The sequence below is a fragment of the Camelina sativa genome, chromosome 17 (genome assembly GCF_030686135.1).
Source record: "Camelina sativa cultivar CO46 ecotype springtype chromosome 17, ASM3068613v1".
NCBI lineage: Eukaryota > Viridiplantae > Streptophyta > Magnoliopsida > Brassicales > Brassicaceae > Camelina > Camelina sativa.
The window spans coordinates 13,440,211-13,467,095 of record NC_141896.1 but is presented as its reverse complement, the minus strand read 5'-3'; the positions used below and the strand labels follow the sequence as shown (position 1 = coordinate 13,467,095).

The following is a 26,885-nucleotide window of genomic DNA, read 5'->3' as shown; positions in this document are numbered from 1 at the left end:
GGTGAATCGATCATTAAAAACATGGAGAGGCTAGCTTTACGTATATACTACTAGTATATGGTAAGAATAAGATGCATGCTTATATAGGAAAAAAATGGTTATAGTACACGATAATACATATTGAAATACGCTTATATATAGGGTTACCATACTGTCACTTGTCAGCATATATTACGTACTATGATACTATCTGAATCTGAATGTTCCGCTTCTATATTTTCATTTTGCTAAAACTCCTTGTTCCTACATGGATATTATATTTTCTTACACAGACTACATTTTGGGGCCTTGTTTGAATTCTTTTTTTCTTTTGTTTGTTTTGTTTTTCTTTGGTTATTAATATACTAGATTAGGACCCGTGCTAGAGCATGGATTGAAATTTCTTTGATTTATATTATAATTTTAGAATAAAATATAATTTATATAATTGTTTAAAATTTTTTTTTGATAAAACATTATGCAATAAAATCATATGCTAAATATGATGGCTTGAAAAACACATATATTTTGTAAGTTTTATATTGTTAATTTTTAAACATGTTTGGTGAAAGTGTTTTATTATGACCCGTGCTTAGGTAAAATTTTATTTTTAACTGCACAATAAGATCCCGAAAATCACGATTAAGTGTGATAAATTACCAAGATTTTTTTTTTATGTCTAACAATATATATTTTATAACAATACATGAAATACTAAAGATTTTATTTTGGAAAGTGTATAAATCATTGGAATATTCTCCTTCAGATAATTCTTTGGGATCTTTAGGATATTTTTAAGTGTATATTGGTCCGTGTCTACAATTTGGTCGAGTTTATCTATTCAACCCTGAGACAAGTGTGATCCGGACACTTTCTCGTCTTCAAGGAGGTACAAAACTTTCAGCAGGATTCGGGAGAAACGTTGTGGCAGGAGCATACAAAGTGGTGGTTTTGTATAGCTTCGGTGATGATGACAGAGTTGAGTCTCTGGTTTTTGATATGAGCACTAGCCAGTGGAGGTGGAGATACAAGACAGCTGGTCCAATGCCTCCTTCTTTCACTCTAATTCGACAGTTCGTTTAGGCTATTGGTCTATCAAAAAGACTGCACAACTCATACTAGCAAGAAAACTAATAAGAAAAGATATAATTATTGGCCTTCGATTCAGAATGTTATCCACTTCGCTTAACGCATGCATAGTATATATTATCAATTACAAGGAATCATAAAGCGGCAATAACCAACTTATCCAAAGCTCTCCATAACTTGAATATGCAAGAAAATTATGACAGAAGCACATAGAAGAGAAGAAAAACAGTTTAAAAGGCTTGTAGATTACACATACCAAACTATTGGTCAAACTTGCAATCCCTAAACACGTTAGCAGCTTCAGTTCAACAGAGATTTCAGTATTCAATATCATCCATATCGCCCATGTACTCAGCAACTTGGTCAAGTCTAACATCAAGCATCTTGTGGTTGTCTAAATCACGAACCACACCAGTTTCTTTATCCAAATCTTTCTCAACCAGATTTCCATAGACACCCTTATGCTTCCCCGATAAAACCAAAACCGGCCCTCCTCGTCTAGGTAATGCCGTCTCAAGCAACTCCTGATCCACCCCTTGAACCAACTCTTGCGTCTCATCCATGGTGATATCACAGGTCGTCGGTCCAACAACATCAACAACTTTTCCCTTCTTAAGATACAATCTCCCACCTTTCAAATCCTTGCTTACTATCCGCACCTTTATATGACTCCTGAGCCATGGCTTCGCTCTCTTCTCTCTGGTTTGACTTCTATCCTGCTTCTCACTCACTCTAACTTCAGTTTGACTCCCTCTCTCTGTTCCTCTACCTCGTTTACTAACTTTCTTATCTTTCTCCTTATCATTTAATTGTAAATCTTTCAACTTCTTCAAACACTTTTCTTCTTCCTTGGAACCCAAATCTGCAACCTCATTCACACCCACTTTCACTTCCTCCTCACTACCAGAGATCTTAATAACAAACAAATCACTACCCAGTTTCTCCACAATCTTACCCTTCAATCCTATATCTCTTCCTCCAATAATTCTCACTTCCTTCCCAACAAAAAACACATCTCCACCATTAACATCTCTAGGCTTATTAACAAGTTTCACACTTTCTTTAACTTTAGCCTTCACATCAACAACCTTAGATCTATCAGGATCAAAACCTAATCCTTCCTTAGCAGTCCATTTTTTATATTCCTTAATCTCAACATCCTCTTTAGCATTCTTACCTATCCCCTTACCTGGCTTCCACCCATACCCAGCCATCAACGCAGCTCCATAACCCTCCACAGGAACGCTCTCAAAATCCTCCAACGTCGGATCATCAGCGAGTGACTTCAGATCTCTCCTTAATTTTTGTAGGATAAGCTGCTCCCCTGCAGATAACTTCCGATCTTCACCACCACCAACAGAGTCGTCGTCCTCCTTCACTTTCTCACGCAGATTCAAACCGTAGCTGATGTTATCGGGTCTCTCAGTACCGGGTAAAGGAACCTCAGGCTCGAATTCGAGACCGGAACCTGTGTTACCGGATTGAAGAGGTAGATCAAGATTCTTCATCTTCTTGTGAGGTCTCCATGTGTTCTCAATCGGAGGGATAACGAATTTGGGGGTGGAATCAGCTAGGGTTTTCGAAGGATCGAATTCGGTGACGAACTCTTTACTAGCTCCGTCATCAGCGGCGTTGTTCCCGTCGGCGGTCGCTGTGACTTTGGGCTTAGATTTGGAAGGGAGAGAGAAAGAGAGCTTCATTACGATCCTTCTCTTCTCTTCTCTTCGCACATGAAGAAATCCAAACGTCACGGAGACGGTGAGAAACGCAAGGTTAAAAAACTCGTCGGCGACGCTGTTCTCGTAGGTTATATATAAAGCAGATGGGCCTATTAAATACTTTAGTGGGCTAATGGGCTGAACAAAACTAGTCTACAAGATGGTGCACAAAACTACATTGCCTCAGCATAGACTTGGAACCAGATCACGAATCTAGTAGGCCTGGTAACCTGTTCGAGTTCGGGTATTATTCGCTCGGGTTTTGATAAACAGGCTTAAAAAAATAAAATATGTTGGGTAATTTTAGACTTTCGGTTTAGATTTGGTTTGGACAATATCAGATTGGGTTTGATTTTGGTTATAAATTTTAGAATCCGATTACTATTCGAACTATTGGGTATCCGAAAAAATCCTTAAAAATTGGTTAAATTTAAATAATTTTTGCTAAATTTTGGCATATGTAACAAATATTTTTTGGATATTTTGATTATTTTAGGTATTTAGGTATAAAACTAATGGATATATTTATTTTGGATAATTGAATTTTATCAATGCTAAATATTATTAACATTGTAAATATTTCTAAATTTTCGGGTTTATGGATATCTGTTTAGGTAGCAGATATTATCCTAACCTGAACTCGAACCTACAAGTTTAGCAATATAAATCTCAATAAATTTATTTAGGTATTTTTATAGAATTCAGATTTGTAACTAATCAAGAAAAAGCCAAAATTTTAAACTTGATGCGATACAAAAGGAACCGGGAACAAATTTGGAAGATAGAGTCAGTGAGAAAACCAATCAATCCCAGAAGCTATCTCAATCTTCTTGAACATATCTTGAAATCGATCCATCCAACCAGTCTCAACCACGGATTCCAAACCGCAACACCATGCTTCCAAAATTCACAAAACAATAAACCATCGCAAGCCGTGATGGTGGTATATCTCAACTCCATTGGCTGACAAGGAAAATCATAAGGTAGCTCACGCAGGTCTATCGTTCCGCCGCCAAGATCGACATCTATCGAGTACATCTTCTTCGATTCGGTCAGGAAGAGAATTTGGGGACGGGCACGAGACAAGTGCTTGTTAGTGAATCTCTTGTCTTTGAAAAGTCCGTTCCAGTGTTTACATACTATCCTGAACCGAACAAGAGATCGAGCTGGAAGCCGAGATATTATCTCTTCCTCCAGATCCCAAGGTAACTTTACCGATGCCATTTGGTGTTCTGTTTTACAGATCCCTTTTTTCTTGGTCAAACTGCTTTTTTATAATTTTAGCAGCTTAATGATCTGATTAATATATATATATATATATATAGGGAGAATTTTGTCCTAAACAGAAGAGGATTTTAAAATAAAACAATATTGATAACTCTCTAATTTACATGTTTTTAGCATTCTTTTTTGTCCATATTTTGTATTGTTCATACCCTTAATTTAGCATTTTTAGGTCATTTATTGTAGGAATTCACTTTTAGGCCATTTAGGGTGTTGCATTTTTGCATTTACATGTTTTGGATGAAAACATGTGCTAAAGAGCCTAAAATGGGGGAAAACAAGGACATACCCGAGCATGTACCCGAAGGAGCCATTGAGCTGGAAGAACAAGTCTGAACCCCAACACGATCGAGGAGGATCGAAGAGCCGGAAGAACAACCTGAAGATCTACCCGAGGAGTAACCCGACTTCATCCTCGTGTACCCCATCGAGTAGACCATCGGGCAGGTCTGGGAAGCTAGGTCAAAGGGGTTTCCATATATTAACCCCTCCTCTCCTTCCTTGCAAACGAGCACGCCGCAGACCCTCAAACCAGAGAGCGAGAGCTTCTGTGAGAGAACTGAGCGGCTCAAACACTTTTCTTCTTTTTGCTTAAATTTATTCCATAACTTTTTATCATTTCTTTAGATTACTATCTTGTATTCTTTCTACTCTACTCTACCGTTTATTATAATGCAATTTTCGTTCATATTTGCTGTTATGTTTCTTGTTATTATGTCCGAGTAGTGTAGTAAAGTTTCTAGGGATGGGATAGATGATTTTGTGTTCTTGATCGGTTAGGATGTCTTAGTTGATTGTATTTGTTTAATAGATTTCCTTCTAGATTGGTGTTCTTAATGCTGTCAACAAACCAAGAGGGTGAGATTAGATCTAAGGTGTTTTACCATCGAGAGGTGTAGATGAGATGCTTGAATCTACCAATGCTAGAGGTTTACTCACTTAGCCTAAGAGATTAGATGAGTAAGAGGTTTACTGATAATAATGAATATGATCTTAATGCCTGCTTGGTCATGTTTCTCCAACGAGAGTTGGGTAGGGAAGTGATTCAAGGTTGATTGTTTCTATCACGAGAGTGTTTTAACAAGATTTTAGAGATTCATTGTCTAGGAAATATTTGCTTGAGGCATGTAAGACATCTGTACTGGTTAGGAACACTTAGGATTTGATTACCCCATCCTTAGAAGCTTTCGTATTTTAATTGCTTGCATTTCCATTCATTACTCGATCCCTTACCCGATCAGGTACACGATAACCTGCATCGAGTAGCCCCTCGAGCTGTTCATACCATCTTTGCATACTCGATCATCCCACCCAATCCTGTACTCGAATGCTTGCATCAAGTGCTTAGGTCGTGTGGTTTCTTGTTTATATTATTTTCTTTTATATATTTTAGGACTGTTAGATCAAAACCCTTAATTGTTTGGCTTGACTTGCATTGTTCTGATTGCATCCTTCCTGCTAGCATAAACAACAATTTGGATTGATAACCCTTTGTACTACAACTGCATAGGGAATTGATACCCTGGTCAAAAACCTGTTATCAATTTGGCGCCGTTGCTATTTGGTTGTGTTTATTTTGCTACGTTTAGGATTTCAGCACTTGCTAGATCAAGTTCTTTTGTTTATATTGGTTCGGAATCTGACTTGTTTGGTTTCGTTTCTTGTTTGTTTTGAATCCCAGGTACAACCCGAGCATCCACCCGACCCGTCACTCGATCACCTGGATCGGGTTGACCCTCGTGAACACATTCGGTCACCTACCTGCGCATGCAAACACGATCTAGAGGTAGCCAGAACCTGAGTCCTTTCATCGACAACATCGACAGACCAAGGCTACTCAGACAACAACAAGTTCAACCAGAACCAGCAATCATTGAGGAGATAATGAACAATCAGAACGGTCCACCAGCTCCTCAAGCAAGGACCAACATAGGACCTGGAGATGCTCCATCTACTCATACTCAAAGGAATGGCATTGTGCCACCTGCTGTCCAGAACAACAATTTTGAGATCAAGAGTAGTCTCATCCAGATGATACAGAGTAACAAGTTCCATGGAGTGCCAATGGAGGACCCATTGGATTATCTGGATGAATTTGATAGGCTCTATAGCCTCACCAAGATAAATGGAGTTAGTGAGGATGGATTCAAACTCCGGCTTTTCCCATTCTCTTTGGGAGACAAAGCACACATCTGGGAGAAATCACTCCCAAGGAGTCTATCACCACTTGGAAAGCGTGCAAGAAGGCATTCTTGGCCAAATTCTTCTCCAACTCCAGAACAAAAAGGCTGAGAAATGATATTTCTGGCTTTTTTCAGAAGAACAATGAAACGTTTAGTGAAGCTTAGGAACGTTTCAAGGGATACACTACTAGATGTCCTCATCATGGCTTCAGTAATGCTTCATTGCTGAGTACACTTTACAGAGGAGTGGTCCCCAAGATACGGATGTTGCTGGACACTGCAAGCAATAGTAACTTCCTCAACAAGGATGTTGATGAAGGTTGGGACCTAGTGGAGAACTTGGCTCAATCTGATGGGAATTATAATGAGGAGTATGATCGAACTGTGCGATCTACAGGAGAAAAAGATGCCAAGTACAAGAGGGACATGAAAGCCCTCAATGACAAGCTCGATAAGCTCCTCAACCAGCAGCAGCATATTCATGCAATATCAGAGGAAGAGCAATTTTTACAACAAGATGGGGAGACTGTACAAATAAAGGATGTTAACTACATCAACAACCAAGGAGGATACAACACAGGGTACAATAATTACAAGCGGAATCCGAACCTGTCCTACCGGAACCCGATACACAGCCCGATACCCCCATCTAGTTCCTCATCGCTGGATTTGTTATCCCTAATGCACACAGTCCTATCCACTCAGAGGACAGACAAAATACACATTACTACAAGATTCGACGATCTCGCCTGTCGTATGTCAGCCAATATCCAAGAACTACAAAACAAGTTTGATGCCTTGGGATCTCTAATTCAGGTGCTGACTGATAACTCGGCTTCCACCTCAAAAAGTCCTACAGAGTCTGCAAACGCGATCGCCCTACGGAGTGGCCGATAATTATCACCTCGAACAGCACCACTGAACATCACTGAGGACAACAATGATTTAGATGGGGAGGATATCCGTGAAACGACCACTTCTGCTGAACCACCAAGCCACTCCCCAGAACAACCCGACCCTTCACCCGACCACACTACTCGGATAGATAATCGGGTTGACCCTCCAGCAACCCCGCCTCCTGCAGACATGCCGGGAGGAGAGAAACAGAAGGAAAGGAGATTCATTCCCCCACCTTACAAGCTACCTTTGCCATTCCCTGGACGATTTCGCAAGGAACTTCTGGAGAAGTACAAGGCATTGTTCGAGAAACATATGCAAGAATTCGAACTTCGCATGCCCCTAATGGACGCTTTCACCTTGATACCTCCTTACCAGAAATTCCTGAAAGATGCAGTGATGGAGCGGATCAAGCAAGTACAAGGGATGGTCATACTCAATCATGAGTGCAGTGCCATAATCCAGAGGACTGCCGCACCTAAGAAACTGAGCGACCCGGGATCGTTTACTTTACCTTGCTCGATCGGACCATTGAAGTTCGGAAGATATCTTTGCGATTTGGGGGCATCAGTCAGCCTGATGCCACTAACTATAGCCAAACGTCTTGGATTCGAGATATTCAAGCCTACCGACATCCAACTGGTTATGGCAGATCAAACTACGAGGTTGCCAAGCGGAGTTTTGGAAGATTTGCCGGTCAAAGTAGGGTCAGTAGATGTACCAAACAACTTCGTGGTTTTGGAAATGGATGTGGAGCCAAGGGATCCGCTTATCTTAGGACGACCATTCTTAGCCACCGCAGGGGCAATGATTGATGTAAGGAACGGGAAGATCGATCTGAAGCTCGGGGAAGACCTCACTATGCAGTTTGACATTCGGGAAACTATGAAAAAACCTACAATAGCTGGTCAAACCTTCTGGATAGAGGAGTTAAAAAAACTGCGTGAGGAGACATTTGAGGAGATTGCAATCGCGGATTGCTTACAAACAACGCTGACAAATGATGGTAAAGAGGGATTCGTACATCAAGAAGCGGAGCTCTACAAGGAGCTGCTCGATACTTATCAAGAAGTGATCGAACCAGAGCTAAGTGAGGATATGAGGGAAGCTGAAAGAGAGGGAGTGCTCGACAACAGAAGCCTGGACAAGTCATTAGTCACCTCCAACGTCATGTCATGCAGTTTCTCAACACCAACCCACCCGGACGCTAACATGATTGCCCCATTGAGTAGGGTGATCGAGCACCACCTCGAGCAGCAACTCTAAACCACTGATGATTGGTCCGAATCTAAGGCGCCTAAAGTGGAACTCAAACCTTTTCCATCTGGGCTAAGGTACGCTTTCTTAAGACCTAATTCAACTTATCCAGTGATCTTTAATTCTAGCCTGCCTGAAAAGGAATTGAAATTGCTTTGCACTCAATTAAGAAACTATAGGAGAACAATAGGCTATACTTTAGATGATATCAAGGGTATATCCCCTGAACTTTGCACCCACTGGATAAACCTAGAGAATGAGTCATACTCTAGTGTAGAACCTCAGCGTCGGCTGAATCCAAACCTGAAAGAAGTGGTGAAAAAGGAAATTCTGAAGCTGCTCGATGCTGGAGTTATCTACCCTATTTCCGATAGCACTTGGGTGTCCCCAGTGCACTGCGTTCCGAAGAAAGGAGGAATCACCGTCGTCAAAAACGAGAAAGACGAGATAATTCCCATGAGGACGATAATTGGTCATCGAATGTGTATTGACTATAGGAAGCTTAATGCAGCCTCGAGGAAGGATCATTTCCCTCTGCCTTTCATCGACCAGATGTTAGAGCGACTGGCTAACCATCCTTACTACTGTTTCCTTGACAGGTATAGTGGATTTTTCCAAATCTCCATACACCCTGCTGACCAGGAGAAGACAATGTTCACCTGCCCTTATGGTACTTTTTGCCTATAAAAGAATGCCTTTTGGTTTGTGCAACGCTCCCCCAAATTTCCAAAGATGCATGACATCTATCTTCTCGGATTTAATAGAAGAAATGGTGGAGGTCTTCATGGATGACTTTTTCGTATATGGAGCTTCTTTCTCATCCTGTCTGTCAAACCTCTGCAAGGTGTTGAAAAGGTGTGAAGAAACCAACCTACTGTTAAACTGGGAAAAGTGCCACTTTATGGTCCAGGAGGGAATAGTTTTAGAGCACAAGATCTCAGAAAAGGGTATAGAGGTCGACAAGGCTAAGATCAAAGTGATGGTTCAACTACAACCTCCTAAATCGGTAAGAGACGTTAGAAGCTTTTTAGGGTACGCAGGGTTCTACAGGCGATTCATTAATGACTTCTCTAAGATCGCCTGACCGTTGACGCGGCACCTTTGCAAGGAAGCAGAGTTTATTGTCGACAAGGACTGTTCAGACGCCTTCAACAAGATAAAGGAAGCTTTGGTGAGCGAGCCAATAGTTCAAGCACCTAACTGGGACCATCCCTTCGAGATTATGTGCGACGCGTCAGATTATGCTGTGGGGGCAGTACTGGGTCAAAGAATAGATAAAAAGCTCCATTTGATCTACTACGCCAGCAGAACCATGGACGATGCCCAGACAAGGTATGCGATAACTGAGAAGGAGCTCCTTGCCGTGGTTTTTGCGTTTGAGAAATTCCAAAGTTATTTAGTCGGTTCGAAAGTAATCGTCTACATGGATCATGCCGCCCTGAGGTATATTTACTCGAAAAAGGACACCAAACCTAGGCTCCTCAGATGGATCCTTCTTCTGCAGGAATTTGACATGGAAATCCTGGAAAAAAAAGGAATTGAAAACGGGGGTAGCAGACCATCTGTCCAAAATGAGAACTGAAGATCAACTCCCAATAGTCGACTCAATGCCCAAAGAAAGACTGATGCACATCGCCTTCTTGGAAGAAATGAGCCACACGATCAGACACACAATAGCTTACTCGATCCCCGAGTCAACCAGGTCGATCGAGTTGATGGCAATCGAGTCGGCTGAGCTCCCATGGTATTCAGATTTCGTGAACTACATGGTGTGCAGGGAAATTCCTAAGGACTATGACGCTCATAGAAAGAAGAAGTTCTTCAGGGATGTCAACAACTACTACTGGGATGAACCTTATCTTTACAAAAAAGGGACGGATGGCCTGTTCAGACGATGTATAGCAGAGGAGGAAGTCCGAGGGGTATTAGAGCACTGTCATGGGTCCGCCTATGGAGGACATTTTGCTACCTTCAAAACCGTCCAAAAGATACTCCAAGCTGGTCTTTGGTGTCCGACAATGTTCAAGGACGCACAACTCTTCATAGCAAAATGTGATTCGTGCCAGAAGATGGGTAACATAGGTCGAAGAAATGAAATGCCTCAGCAGCCAATCTTAGAAGTCGAAGTTTTCGATGTCTGGGGAATAGATTTCATGGGACCTTTCAACCCACCCTCGAATGGAAACATGTATATCCTAGTGGCAGTCGACTATGTCTCGAAATGGGTAGCAGCAATCGCCAGCCCGATAAATGATCACAAGGTCGTAATAAAGATGTTCAAAAACATCATTTTCCCGAGATTTGGAATCCCAAGAGTAGTGATCAGTGATGGAGGAACTCACTTCATTAACAGAGTTTTCGATGGCTTGTTGAAAAAGCACGGAGTCAAGCATAAAGTCGCAACATCTTATCACCCACAGACCAGCGGACAAGTGGAAGTAAGCAACAAACAGATCAAAGCGATATTAGCCAGAATAGTGGGAATCACAAAAAAAGATTGGGCATTCAAGCTAGATGATTCGTTATGGGCTTATAGGACCGCTTATAAAACACTGATTGGGCGGACGCCTTTCCAGCTTCTTTACGGAAAAAACTGTCACCTTCCAGTCGAGGTTGAATATAAAGCAATGTGGGCGACCAAGCTGCTGAATTTAGACATAAAGACTGCTCAAGAAAAGAGAGTAATGGATCTCCACGAACTCGATGAGATATGGCTGGAGGCTTATGATAATTCGAGGATCTACAAGGAAAGAACCAAGACTTTTCATGACAAGAAGATCCGACACAAGGATTTGAAAGCTGGAGACAAAGTCCTTTTGTTTAACTCAAAGCTTCGACTATTCCCTGGGAAGCTCAAGTCAAGATGGTCAGGACCCTTCGAAATTAAAGAGATTCTGCCTTATGGGGCAGTGACTTTGCTAGGAAAGGATGAGACTGAGTTTACTGTGAATGGGCAGAGAGTTGAAAAGGTACATGGCAAATGAGAGCACAGAGGTGGGATCATCTATGCGTCTCGTCGATCCCGCGCCAGTCTGAGGAAGATTGAAAGTCAAGCTTAGAGACTATAAACAAGCTCACTTGGGAGGAAGTCCCAAAGGCAGGTTTGTAAATATGATTTACGTTTTTAAGTGTTTTTTCTCTTCAGTCCTTTCCCCCCTACCCGATAACCTACGCGATACCCCTCTCGATCAATCCCTCGGATGCTGGTCCGAGTCAGTCGTCTGAGCAAACACCGGCACCTGCTGAAGCCGGAGACGACCCTGGCTACACGTTGGCGAGTATGGAGGCTGCTGCAACCTCCTTCTTCACCAACCCATGAGGTACCAATTTCATCCAATCCTTGTATATAACATTGCATTTAGTTTTCTTTTATTTTGTGTGATTCTTGGATTCTTTTTCCAATTTTTATTTACACAGGAACTGTGTAGTTTAAGTTTGGGGGAGGGTCCTAGAATGTATTTAATATTGTGTTTTATTTTCTTATTTTCTTATTTCAAATTTTTTGCATGCTAGTTTTATTCATTTGAGTCTGCATCTATGTGCATTGAAAAAACCCAAAAACAAAAAAAATTGAAAAATTTACAAAATAATAGAAAAAAGAGTGTTCATGTAGTTGCATTTACATATTAGGATTGAGTCTAGTTTCTTTCATATAGGATTGTTGCATATGCATCTTAGGGGACAATGATTAAAACTACCTTGTTTAAAATCAAACCTTAGGATTGAAGTTATAGCCCTTAATCACAGTTCATTGTTGCTAGATCAATCTTTGGAAAAAAATGAAAAATCTTTGCTTAGAACCTTGTGTCTTTTGAATGCTTCCTCCACTTGTTTGAACATTGGAACATCTCTATATTATTGGATTTAATTTGAACTTTAATTGTCTTGCTTATGGAACTTGAATACTTGCTCATGGTAACTCTAAATTCGGGTTAGCACTCCATTTTTACCAATCTTTTTGTTTAACCCGATTTGTTTTTCCTACCCATGAACTCAAACCTTTCTTTCAAACCTTGTTGTGAATTGTTGAGTGAGGCATTTTTCATTGTGCTATAGGTTGTGAAACCTTGAGAGTATTGAGAATGACAAAGAACTAACTCTTGATTTAGCTAAGTTAGAATTTGAACTAGCTAATAAATTTGGTTTTGAAAGATAGGTGGTTAGTATGCTTATTTGGGGTTGGGTTGAGGATTAAAAAAAAAAAGTCTCTAAGGTTAGAATCAATTAGCTCTAAATCTCAAAGTTAAAAAAAAAAAAAAAAAAAAAAAAAAAAAAAAGAGAAAAGATCTTGCTATAGTCTCCTAGAAAGAAAGAAAGAAAATATATACATATTAGGAGTTTAGCAAAGAAAAGAAAAAAGAGAGCTAGAAGTTTAAAGTTTAAACCTTAGGGAGTAAAGAAAAAGAGTTAAAATCAAATCTGTGGGTAGTTTAATTCTAGGGTGTTTGGTTAAAAAAAAAAAAAGAGTGAATGAGAAAAGGATAGATCATCAAGAGTTAAGCTTTGTATGCCCAAATTGTTCTCAGTTTTAGATAGTTTTCACAACTGTCTCGCATTCCTTCTTTTGAAAGAAAACCATCCAAAGAATTTGTTTGAAACCACCTTACTAAAAAACCTTACCCTTGAAATCGATTGAGCTTGATTCACCTTCCATTTGCAAGAATTCGCCAAACACTTAATTGAATGTGAAAGAGATGTTCTTTACTCATAATTGGAGGTTGAACTAGATTGATGCATGGTAATAAGCATAGAAAAATATTTGTAAGTATGTTGATTGATCTTAGCACCATTAAACTATCTTTAAGGACTACAGCTTGAATCCTTCGCTTAGCATATAAAGGTTATGAGTCCCAGTTTTTTAAACCGCACCCTCCTACTTCCTTGCTAGAGGACTAGCAAGATTTAAGTTTGGGGGTCTGATAACTCTATAATTTACATGTTTTTAGCATCATTTTTTGTCCATATTTTGCATTGCTCATACCCTTAACTTAGCATTTTTAGGTCATTTATTGTAGGAATTCACTTTTAGGCCATTTAGGGTGTTGCATTTTTGCATTTGCATGTTTTGGATGAAAACAGGTGCTAAAGAGCCTAAAATGGGGAAAAACAAGGACAAACCCGAGCATGTACCCGAAGGAGCCATCGAGCTGGAAGAAAAAGTCCGAACCCCAACACGATAGAGGAGGATCCAAGAGCCGGAAGAACAACCCGAAGATCTACCCGAGGAGTAACCCGAATTCATCCTTGTGTACCCCATCGAGTAGACCATCGGGCAGGTCTGGGAAGCTAGGTAAAAGGGGTTTCCATATATAAACCTCTCCTCTCCTTCCTCGCAAACGAGCACGCCGCAGACCCTCAAACCAGAGAGCGAGAGCTTCTGTGAGAGAACTGAGCGACTCAAACACTTTTCTTCTTTTTGCTTAGATTTATTCCATAAATTTTTATCATTTCTTTATATTTATATCTTGTATTCTTTCTACTCTACTCTACCGGTTATTATAATGCAATTTTCGTTCATATTTGCTGTTATGTTTCTTGTTATTATGTCCGAGTAGTGTAGTAAAGTTTCTAGGGATGGGATAAATGATTTTGTGTTCTTGATCGGTTAGGATGTCTTAGTTGATTGTATTTGTTTAATAGATTTCCTTTTAGATTGGTGTTCTTAATGCTGTCAACAAACCGAGAGGGTGAGATTAGACCTAAGGTGTTTTATCACCGAGAGGTGTAGATGAGATGCTTGAATCTACCAATGCTAGAGGTTTACTCACTTATCCTAAGAGATTAGATGAGTAAGGGGTTTACTGACAATAATGAATCGGATCTTAATGCATGCTTGGTCATGTTTCTCCAACGAGAGTTGGGTAGGGAAGTGATCAAGGTTGATTGTTTCTATCACGAGAGTGTTTTAACAAGATTTTAGAGATTCATTTTCTAGGAAATATTTGCTTGAGGCATGTAATACATCTGTACTGGTTAGGAACACTTAGGATTCGATTACCATCCTTAGAAGCTTTCGTATTTTAATTGCTTGCATTTTCATTCATTACTCGATCCCTTAACTGATCAGGTACACGATAACCTGCATCGAGTAACTCCTCGAGCTGTTCATACCATCTTTGCATACTCGATCATCCCATCCGATCCTGTACTCGAATGCTTGCATCGAGTGCTTAGGTCGTGTGGTTTCTTGTTTATATTATTTTTATTTATTTATTTTAGGACTGTTAGATCAAAACCTTAATTGTTTGGCTTGACTTGCATTGTTCTGATTGCATCCTTCCTGCTAGCATAAAAAACCATTTGGATTGATAACCCTTTGTACTACAACTGCATAGGGAATTGATACCGTGGTCAAAAACATGTTATCAAATATATATATATATATATATATAGATATATATTGTGGAAAAAGATTACTGTTAGCAAGATCTTTGGAGATCTATATTAGGATCACATTGAACTACACTTATGATATGCACTTATCTTAAAGTGGTTGATATAGATATGTTGTTATCTAGTTAGTAACAAGATCTTATATGAGTGTATATATTTGTAACCCTTCTTTACAATGAATAACACGAGATTCCGTAGCCTGAACCTTGCTTTACATGGTATCAAAGCCTACACACGCTGGCCCATTAATTAATCCGGCCCAAATAGATGCTCGATCACCACATTAATTGATGGCCCAAAGGAAGGCCCAATTTCATCGAGATAGCTAAAAAAAGAGCATTATCTCGAGGGGGCGTGACGGATTGTCGAGATTAATGGCTAGAAGAGTCATTATCTCGAGAGGGGCTGTGGGGAAAAAGATCCCACGTCGGATAGATGTGAAGGGACTTGAATAATATATAAAGGGTTAGGGCCTCTCCACTCATTGCCAAATTTCATATTTGAAAATAAAAGCAAATAAATATTTTAATTTTTTTCTTTAATGATACAATTATAAATTTTAATTTTGTTTATGTTACCTAAATATATATCATATATCCCGTGCATTATTTTTTAACTAATACAACCGCATATACTCTGCAAATCTATTTGTTTATGTCAGTTAACACTCAATTTGTCGATTATTTTAAAAACATGCAATTTATATGTATTTGAATTTACCAAATAAACCCAATATACAAGTGAAAACTATCTCAAATTATGTACTATTAAAAACAAAAACAGCCATATATTATAAAGCTCAACTATATTAAAATTATTTACTAAATATGTCCATGTTTTAACACGGGTTATTTAATTATTCCTAGTTTTACTCGTATTAGTCCTTTTAAAGGAGCGCATAGCGATTAATCGGGAAATCGGATTTAGGTACATACTCACTTTTATTTGATGATGCAACAAGAATGGTCTGGGTGTACTTCTTGAAAGCAAAATCAGAAGTATTCAATACATTTAAAAGATTCACGCAGCCATTCGAGAATCAGTCTGGTTGCAGAATCAAGAAGCTAAGAACAAATAGAGGAACTGAGTATCTATTAGGAGATTTTACAAGGTTTCTCGAAGAAAAAAGTATCGAAAGACAGTTGACTGCAACTTACTCACCGCAACAGAATGAAGTATCAGAAAGAAGAAACAGAAGCTTGGTGGAGATGGCAAGAGCCATGATCAAAGCAAAGGATTTGCCTCTTAAATTCTGGGCTGAAGCTGTGCACACTACTGCTTATACTCGAAACAGAACAATGACTAGGGCGCTTGATAGCAAGACACTGCTTGAAGCTTGGAGTGGAGCAAAACCATCTGTAAGTCACTTAAGAGTATTTGGATCTGTATGTTATGTTCATATATCAGATGAGATGAGAAGAAAATGGGATGACAAGTCATAAAGGGCAATCTTTGTTGGGTACAGCTCAAAAACCAAAGGTTTGATAAGCACATGAGAGGCACATGTGAGGAGCTTAAGAGAAGAATGAGAACAATTTAGAGTATAAATAGAGATATGTAGGATTGTAAACACCATCTTGCATGATCAGAGTTGTGAGTTTCTCCTGCGTGAGAAAAGGGAACTGAGCCTGCGTGCTCTGTTTGAGAGGATAAGAGTTTGAGAACTGTAACTCACTCTTCTTATCAGTTAGGGTTCTTGTATTCACCATTGTTGATCAATAAAGAAGTATTGAGAGTTATCGATAGAGTTTATAGTTCTTATCTCTATCAATTGGTGCGTTAGTGATCTAGTGATCTAGATCGAAGCAATCGCGGAGGTGTTAAAGGGCGAAATCTGGGTTTTGCATTTTTTCGGAGAAATTACAAATCAAGATGGTGATGGAGCAAGTGTTGATGCCGGTGAAGGAGTTATCAACGGCGGAGCAAGCGGCGGAGCAAGCGTCGATTGAGATTTACGATCAGTTGTTAGAGCTTGGATCAAGGATTCGTAAGGCGGAGGACCGCATGGATGCTAAACTTGGAGCTCGTGGTCAAGAACTAAAGGAGATCAATCGCAATTTGGATTTCTTGATCCGTTCTGTTCCTACGAAAGAGACTTCACGAGAAGTTGGTGGTTCGAGTCATTCCGGAGCAGCGGACTTGCAAGATTCTCGTAATCAGGTACCAATTTCATCTCTGGAACCTTGCCGTAGTGATATTAGGCCTAGGATCAGAGAAAACCTTCTCAACAATGAGGAGATGGCCGTGTTTGATGGTGTGGGAGTTTGTGGTTGGATTGCGCTTGTTGAGCGTTTCTTTCGAATGGGTGGATACAACGATGCATAGAAACTAGTTTTAGCTTCAGTGAGCTTGCAAGGAGAAGCATTGAGCTGGTACAGCTTGGAAATTAACAAGAGACAATTTTGAAATTTGGGTTCAGTTCAAGTCAAGATTGATGCTGAAATTTGGATAGAAGATTAGAGGACCAAGTATAAGTTTGTTTCGTATTCAAACAGACAGGAACAATAGCGGAGTATATACAACGATTTGAGGATCTTTCATCACAAGTATCTGGGTTGGATAAGCAGAAACTAGAAGGAATTTTTCTCAATGGGTTAACACGGGAAATGCAGGAGCTTGTTCATATGCAAAAGCCACGTAATTTGCCGGAGATGATGGTTGTAGCTAGAGCTATGGAGTCATGTATAAAGAGAAGTGTTGGTAAAGAAGAGCTGATGTTGTCCAGTAGAGAGAGTAAGGAGGATCAAGGACCTGACTCTGCAGTGATTATGTTAAACAAATCAAGTCAAGAAGCATGCTCATATAAGACTGAGTCACTATCAGATTCTATGCAAAAGATTGAAAATTTGTCATCTGAGGTTGCTCGGCTAGATGATCAGAAGCTAGAAGGGATATCTTTGAATGAACCAACACAGGAGATTATGCAAGGTAATGGAGATAACATGGTAAAGGAGCTCGAGTTGCCAAATTTTCATGGATTGTATCCATGTGGTTGGATAGCACGAGTTGAAAGATTATTTCGTTTTGCTCAATATACTGACATGGATAAGATACGTTTGGTGTCTTCACACCTTGAGGGAGATGCTTTGAGTTGGTTCAAGCATGTATCTTTCACAAATTGGAAGGATTTCAAGTCACGATTGTATGTTAGATTTGGAAAGATTAGTGTTCAACCTCCACCCATAGCAGTTTCTAATTCTGACGTGATTCTGGAAGAAGAATTGTCTCAAGATGCAGATTCATTTAAGGAGGATAAGAATCTGATCAATATGGATTCAGGACAGCAAACACATTGTTTTTTTAGCAATGAATCAGGTTGCGTACTTGAGAGCTTAATATCTACAGGCTTGGAGAATAATGGAGCACCATCACAAAATCAATTGTATTTTGATGTGTTCACATACGGTGATGTCATGAATTTGGGTTCAGAAAGAGGAACATTTACATGGTTTGGATATTTGGGAAGTGGATGATTGTTATGAGAAGCCAACATGTCGAAAGATCTATTCTTTTGCAGATCATGTGTTCGATATAATGCTTTTAAAAAGGTACAAGGTACTATGGAAGAGACATGAACTGAAGTCTTCCAAAACCTGGAAATTCAAATTCAAGGACAAGAATTTGGTTGGATCAAAGAAGCTGCTACAGGATTCACAGATCATGGGACAACTTAGTTGTGATGGTTGTAACTTGGACAACGAGAAGTTGATGTTCTGCAGCAATTTGGTAATCATGTATTATCAAAGAGGATTGACAAGAATATATGGTGTGAAGCTTGGGATTGTCTCTGGAGAGTGCACTGCTAAAGATGTTTTTGAGAGGTTTCATAAGCTTACGCATAGAAAAAATAAGGGTGTATTTCAGCTTAATGATCGTACATCAGTTGAAGACATTGTCACAAGCTCGGAGGAACTAGTAACCATCATCTTGCACAAGATAGGTTATTTTTCAGTGTGGCATTGCTGGAAAAAGAAGAAACTGCAGAAGATTAACTTGGAACTATGGTTGTGACACACTCTCTTCACCATATTATACGAAGTCACACAAACTGGATCTGTTTTATATGGGGAGAACAGAGGCTCAGACTTTCCCAAGGACTGGAACTAAACGGAGACACTACAGTTTAGAGGATCAAGGTATGTGCAGCAGCTCGACCATGGTCTCAGTGATTCCCGTCATTGGTTTCTATTGTCACAACACTTGCTACTACACAGCTTGAGGACAAGCTGTTTTCAAAGGGGGGAGTATTGATAAGCACATGAGAGGAACATGTGAGGAGCTTAAGAGAAGAATGAGAATAATTTAGAGTATAAATAGAGATATGTAGGATTGTAAACACCATCTTGCGTGATCAGAGTTGTGAGTTTCTCCTGCGTGAGAAAAGGGAACTAAGCCTGCGTGCTCTGTTTGAGAGGATAAGAGTTTGAGAACTGTATCTCACTCTTCTTATCAGTTAGGGTTCTTGTATTCACCATTGTTGATCAATAAAGAAGTATTGAGAGTTATCGATAGAGTTTATAGTTCTTATCTCTATCAAGGTTAAAGGCCCTATGTACTGAAAGAAGACAAGACAGAAATCTCTAGAGATGTTATCTTTGAAGAGGAAAGTCAATGGGGCTGGAACAACAAAGAAGTGAAAAGAAAACATGGCAGGTCAATAAAAGTAGAGGTTAGAGAAGAAGAAGGTCATAGTAGTGATGAATCTGGATCAAGTGATGATGAATCCAAAGAGAGAAGAACTCATCATCAAAACTTGGACACGCCAAGAGAACAATCAAGTCCATCAAACATGAAAACCAGATCACTCGAAGTCATCCTTCTTACAGCCCATATGCAGACATTGAGTACTCTACAATATATGAAGGATGCTTTACTATTACTGAAGAACCATCATTATTTGAGGAAGCTGCGAAGCATACTGAATGGAGAGAAGCGATGGAGGAAGAAATAAAAGTGATAGAGAAAAACAAAACCTGGAAGCTAGTTCAAAGACCACCAGGAAAGAAATGTAGCTGAAGTAAAGTGGATCTACAGGCTGAAAACTGATGCTAAAGGGAATATAGTAAGGCACAAGGCAAGGTTAGTTGCAAAAAGTTTCACACAATAATATGGTGTTGATTATCTTGAAACATTTGCACCTGTTTCAAGACATGAAACTATTAGATTGTTGCTTGTCGTGGCTGCTCAAAGAAAGTGGAAGCTATATCAACTTGATGTCAAATCCGCATTTCTGAATGGTGATTTAGAAGAATATAAATATTTCATAACAACCTCCTGGCTTTGAAGAAGAAGGAAAATAAGATAATGTTCTCTATTTACACAAAGCTCTCTACAGTTTAAGACATGCACCGAGAGCTTGGTACAGCAGAATTGATGATTTATTTCAGAGAGAAAAGTTCAAAAGAAGCGACAATGATCATGCTTATACACAACTAGATAAGGCCCGCGTTATTACGCGGGTAAAAATTAAAAAATAAAAGAGAATAATTAAGTAGTAATATACATGTTTTAGATTTTATCATTTTAATATTGAATATGAACCTTTCATATTTCATTTAGTACTCCCTTAGTTCCATTATATAAGAGTTTTAAGACTTTTTGGCCCTATTTTATATAATTTCTCAAATTTCTATGTATAATTTTTTATTAATATAACAATTTATGACTATTTGAACCATGCAATATATTTTTCTATTGGTTGAAGTTTTATAAATGATATAATATTTACTGTTTATTAATCTTTGTGTTTTTACCCAAAAACTCTTAGGCCATCTTTATTGGTGTAACATTTAGTGTGTTCTTGGGCTTATTTTAATTGGAAAAAATGAAAAAAGTGGGCTTAGATCAGTTTAATTGATCTTATTGTAGAACTGTTTTTGGGTTGTTCTTGGGTGATGTGGCCGATTGTTATTGGAATAAATTTGGACATTATCTATGTATTAATTAAATAAAATGTTTGTCTTGTTTAACTAATTAAGTAATATATTTGTTTTAAAAAAAAAAAATTATTTACAATTTTTTGTTTTTTGTTTCATAAAATTTGGCATTGTATTTTGAATTTTAGTAAAAGTTTTATAAGTTTGCAATTAAAATGTTATTTTATAAATTTTTATAATTGTAATATGTTTAAGAATATTATTAAACATTATATTATTAAATATTATTAAACATGCTTAAATTTTTTATTAAACATTAATCTATGTATTTATTAAACATTCTTAAATTTTTATAAGAATATTATATTATTAAATCTTAAGATCTTAAACATGTTCTCCCAATAACTAACTTCTTAACAAAAGTTCTTAACTACCGATCTTACATTATTTTCACAATATTTATACTCTAAGAACACCCTAAACTGATCTCCCTATAAAGATGCCCTTATAGGACTGGGAGTGCCATTTAAATATATATACCATCATAATTAACCATATTTTAAGTTTAATTATACATTTCATCTTATGCATAGAACTAAATATTTTATATCAAACACAATTAATACATCATATCAAACCTATATCTTAGTAAGAATTGAAAATACAAATAAAATTTTAAAAAATATAATTCGCAAAAAAAACTGAATCAACATTATTTAAGATTTATTTGTTATGTTGTTATCTCATAACTACTAATTTTACCTCATATCATAATCAATTTTAAATGAGTGAAATTTATAAAATAAAAACATATATAAAGATATAGAGACATTCTGATCAAATAATTGAAGATTAATTCTTATAAATTATAATCTATTTCAAATTATCTTATATTTTAACATATGCATTACACAAATACATGTGTTGAGATTATAAAATCAAACATAAAAGAAATTACTAATATTCTTAAATGATTTTTTTTTTAATTATTTGAAATTTTTTAAATCTGGAGTAAATTCCATCGTTAGACATTCAGTTTAGTAATAACATTTAACTATCTATTTCATCGTTAAAACCATAATTCACTTCATGGATAGAGTAAAATTTTAATAAAAAATAGCATGAGCATCATATGAGTTTATATGTATATTGGTTAGTATTTAACTTTAATGATAAAAAATAATCAGTAAGAAAATCAGTTAACATCCACAAAAATTTTGGAAATTCAGAAATATCCTAATATTATTATTTTATATGTCATAATTTCATAAGTAATACTTTTGTCAATTTTCATCAATTAACCAAAAATTCATTCTTACAAACTCATTTTTTTTTAGGCTTCTCATATTACTACATGTAGTAAAATCTTTAAAATAAAATATGTAAAACTATACTAATACACATCCTGTATTGAAATTTTTTCTTTTTAAGTTCATTACTCTTTCAAGGTTTTGTGTGCTTACTTACAACAAAAAATTATATTACAACGATTAATAATACAATTTATATCTGACTTAAATTATGTTAAATAATTTATGGTATTCTTTCTAACTTTGTTATTTATTATTTATTGATTAATATACATGCTTTATTAATTTCGTTTTTGCTTACACATGTCAAATTTTATTGGGAACACATGTATAAAATAATTAGCATACAATGGAAAATATATTGATTTTGTTAGTTTTCCTTTTTGATTTAGAAAAATATATTTTTAAAATAAAAACATTTAAAATTCTGTAAATATAATTAGCTGTCCTACTACTACGTTTACAACAAAATATTTTTTTTTGACATGTGTCAACATCTAATAAATATATTTGACACGTGTCACGATCTCGTTAATTAGTAATTTTGACATCAAACTTTATATAATAAGATAGAAACAAATGGAAAGTTACTGATGGTATGCATATATGTTGACGATCTCATTGTCACCGGTGATAATGAATACATGGGGAAGAGTTCAAAATTGCGATGAAAACAGAGTTTGAAATGTCCGATCCTTGGTTTGCTAAACTATTTTCTGGGAATGGAGATTGAGCAAAATGATGAAGGAAATTTTTTTTGTCTCAAGAATATTATGCAAAGAAGTTGTTAAAAAAATTCAACATGCAGGACTGCAACGCTGTGTCTACTCCTCTGATTTCTCATAAAAGGAGCATGGAGAAGAAGAAAGTTATGTGGATCCAACATTGTACAAAAGTTTAGTGGGAAGCTTGCTTACTTGACAGTTACTCGTCTAGATTTGATGTTCTCTACATCTTATTTGTCTCGGTATCTTAAGGAGCCAACCTCTAAACACTTGAAAGAGGCTTGAAAGAGTGCTTAGATACATTAAAGGAACTACTGCAGTAGGATTAATGTTCACTACTGCAAGTGATTCAAGATTGATTGGATACTCAGATAGTGATTATGGTGGTTGCAAAGAAGATCTAAAGTCATACAACGGGTTATTGCTTTAGCATTGGGTCAGCGATGTTCTCTAGGCAGACCAGCAAAACAAAGCACCATCGCTCAATCTACTGCAGAAGCAGAATACATGGCTCTGTGTGCAGCCACAAACCAAGCTTTATGGTTAAGATGCTTGTTAGAAGAGTTAAATTTCAAGAGTGAAGAAGGTGTACCTATCTACTGCGACAATGAATCCGCCATAGCCATTGGTAAGAATCCATTGCAATCGAAGGACAAAACACATCAAATCAAGTATTTTGTCTGAGAATCAGAAAAAATGGAGATATTTAGCTAAGGTTCTGCAGGGGTGAAGATCAAATCACTGATATCTTCACCAAGGCATTGGGAGGTCCCCAGTTTTGAAAGACTTCAAGAAGAGCTTGGTTTGTGTGACAAAATGGCAAGTGAGAGTGTTGAATATTTTCATTTTGGTTCTCAAACCAAACTAAGAAATCGTAAGTGAAGAGTTAAGAGATAAACAATGGAGTTGTTGGGAAAGTACTTTAGTAGACTTTTGAGGGCATATGCATTGGTTGTCCTACAATTTTGGTCCTTCAATTATTTTATTTTATATTTTGAGAGTTTCTTAAGTTTGTATAGCATTGGTGTCCTTCAGGATGTGGTCGTTCATAGTATTTTTAATTAAAAAATTAATTATTTAAATAAATATATAAAAACATATTAAAGTTTTAATTTAAATAAAACATATAACATTGACATTAAAAACATAAGAAAATTACAAACTTACAAAAACTGAAAAACAAAAAATACAATTAAAACATGAAAGATAAAAAACATAAACCATACAAAGATCAAAGATAAAACAAACAATTTTATTCAATTCATCGAATTTTTTTTTATTAATCTTCATTATCCGGGAGATGTCCAAAGTTAGTCCAAATATGCTCAATCAAATCTTTTTTTAACCGTTCATGGACTTTTTTATCCCGAATTTCTGTAAGCCGAGTAATCGTAGTGCTCATATTTGAACCCAAACTGGCGGCACCGACGGCATATGTTTTGATCCACAGCTTCTCCGTCTTGAAATTCAGAAACAATGTTTCGGTAACTGTATGTTCCTCTTTCATCTTCGATAATCATATTATGGAGTATTATGCATGCTCTCATAACATTTGCTATTTTGTTTTTATCCCATAAACGAGATGGATTTTTAATAACGGCGAATCTAGATTGCAAGACTCCAAAGGCGACGCTCAACATCTTTCCGCACAGATTCTTGTTTTTTAGAGAAGAGAGAATTTTTGATACCTTGTGGGAGCCGGATAGATTGTATAAAAAGTTGCCCCATTTGGGATAAATACCATCGGTGAGATAGTACGCTAAATTGTACTCTCTTCCGTTGACAAAGTAGTTGACCTCCAGAGCTTTTACCGTTAAGAATGTCATCAAATACATTTGAACGATCTAGAATATTAAGATCGTTCATAGTACCTGGAGCTCCAAAAAAAAGCATGCCATATCCAGAGGTCGTACGAAGTTACTGCCTTCCAACATGATTGTTGGTTTCCCGGTTGATCGTGAATACATCCCTTTCCAAGCTGTTGGACAATTCTAAGCTGTAAAACTAAGCTAAGAGTTAGGCTTAAACGTGGCAAGTGGGAGTTGTTGTAGTAGTTTGTCAGAAAGTTGTGGTTTTGCTTTCAGGTGTTTTCGTTTAAATATGTTATATTTGTGTTGGTGGAAAAATAAGAAAAAGAGATGAGTTTGAGCTAAGTATTTTATCTCTCCAATGCTCTCAAATAGTTTCCAAACTCTCGCACAAAACAGAAAAATGCCAGAAAATCTTTTAAAGTGATCTAGACTTTTAAATTCAACATGAATGTGACATATAGCGATTAAAAAAATAGAACTGTCATTAACCACTTCCAAACTCAAAGCAAGTGTTTTACTATGAAATCCAATAAATTATACTATGGATTATACACATTTAAAAAAAAATTTAATTATTAAAATATGATATATATGTTATTTTTTTATTCCATAAATATTATCTAGCCTATATCTCCTCTCAACCATTGTTAGATATACTGTATTAAAATAATACTGTAACTTTTTTGGTCACAATTATCGGATAAATATTGTAAACATGTGATATTTTGGTTATTATTATTATTTTTTTTATCTTTTTGATAATCTAAAAAAATTTGTTAAAAATAAAATGTTTTTTATTAACTGCATTTGTTTTCACCAATCAAACAAACTAAATTCGGCTTGCCTCAAGTCGGACTCCCCAAATTTTTTTTAGTCTGGTTAACGACCGACGTACCTTTTACAATATAACCGAAGTTATATCCTGATTATTTTGTAATTGACTTCTACTGTTTAAAATTATTTTATTATCGTTTTCGGTAAAAATAAAGTAAAACTGTGTGAGTGTTGTGTCACGAATCGAGGTTTTAAATAAAATTTTCAATCAGTGTTGGATAACACCTAAATATTTTCTATATAAAAAAAAACACCTAAATATTTTATGTATATCAAAGTGTTCGTGTAAATTGAAAAGGGAAGATATTACCAAGAAAAAAGAGTATAAGCTTTCCTTTTATGGTTTCTATGTACGCGTGGTGGAGGGAACTTATATAATGAGTTTTTCTTTCCTCTTTATAAATAAAACACACAAGCAGACTCGTTTTTAACAAATCTTAAAGTTTCCGTAGACCTTAAGGCAGAAGAAAAACCCTAAATCCAAAGAAGACGCAGAATGAGTTACAGGGTCGCTAAACCGTCGCAGTACCTGGCGATCACCGGTGGTGGGATCAAAGATATCAGGCTTGCGAAGAAGTCTTGGGTGTGTCCATGGCAGTCTTGCACCATCTTCGACGTTTCTCCGGTGAACTACTCGTTCGATGTTAAGGCTATGAGTTTCGGAGAAACTCCCCTTTGTTATCCCGGCTGTTTTCACCATCGGCCCGCGCGTTGATGACCCTCACGCTCTCTTACTTTACGCCATGCTTATGTCTCAACTGATAAGCCACTCTAATTCACGTCAACGAGCTTGTTCAGGGGTGTTATCGAAGGAGAGACTCGTGTCCTAGCTGCAGCCATTGACCATGGAAGAGGTCTTCAAAGGTAAACAAACATTGGACCGTTTTATCTTGCTTTATTTGTTAAATACAACTTTTGTTTCTGTTTGTGTATTCGTATAGATTTCTTGATCCTTGTTTCAGAAGAAATTGTTATTTTTGTTACTTTTGGCTTATATCACAATCCAATTGTTGCATTGTAGGAACAAAGAAGTTCAAGAAAGAGGTGTTTGACAAGGTTCAACTAGAGCTAAACCAGTTTGGTCTTGTGATCTACAACGCGAATGTTAAGCAGCTTGTTGATGTGCCTGGACATGAGTACTTCTCTTACTTGGGACAGAGGACTCAGATGGAAGCAGCAAACCAAGCCAAGATCGACGTAGCAGAGGCACAGATGAAGGGAGAGATAGGTGCAAAAGAAAGGACCGGGCTCACAATCCAGAATGCAGCAAAGATTGACGCTGATTCAAAGATCATATCCACTCAGAGATTAGGACAAGGGACAAAGGAGGAGATCAAGGTGAAGACTGAGGTCAAAGTGTTTGAGAATGAGAAGGAGGCTCTTGTGGCTGAGGCTGATGCAGCATTGGCGATTCAGAAAGCTGCTTTGTCCAAGGATTCTCGTGTGGCTGAGGTTGAAGCAGCCAAAGCAGTTGCTTTAAGGGAAGCTGAGCTTCAGACTAAAGTCGAGAAAATGAATGCATTGACTCG

General features: G+C 37.4%; 1 protein-coding gene, 1 non-coding gene and 1 pseudogene across 2 annotated transcripts; 1 reads left to right on the top strand and 2 right to left on the bottom strand.

Annotated features, from left to right (window-relative positions):
* Nucleotides 1-1,113: 1,113 nt before the first annotated feature.
* Nucleotides 1,114-2,849, bottom strand: LOC147923664 (protein MOS2). The gene has a single exon (XM_087493925.1). It carries the CDS (start codon nucleotides 2,766-2,768, stop codon nucleotides 1,386-1,388), a length of 1,383 nt encoding a protein of 460 aa, XP_087350051.1. The 5' UTR covers nucleotides 2,769-2,849; the 3' UTR covers nucleotides 1,114-1,385.
* Nucleotides 2,850-6,355: 3,506 nt separating this feature from the next.
* LOC147923663 (small nucleolar RNA R71) lies at nucleotides 6,356-6,462 on the bottom strand. Its single transcript, XR_015588040.1, has one exon. It is a non-coding gene; the product is annotated as a small nucleolar RNA R71 (small nucleolar RNA).
* Nucleotides 6,463-25,852: 19,390 nt separating this feature from the next.
* LOC104777365 (flotillin-like protein 3 pseudogene) lies at nucleotides 25,853-26,883 on the top strand (annotated as a pseudogene).
* Nucleotides 26,884-26,885: the final 2 nt, after the last annotated feature.

Bases quoted from the DNA above. Each gene is read 5' to 3' on its own strand.
- LOC147923664 (XM_087493925.1), bottom strand. From the start codon at position 2,768: ATGAAGCTCTCTTTCTCTCTCCCTTCCAAATCTAAGCCCAAAGTCACA.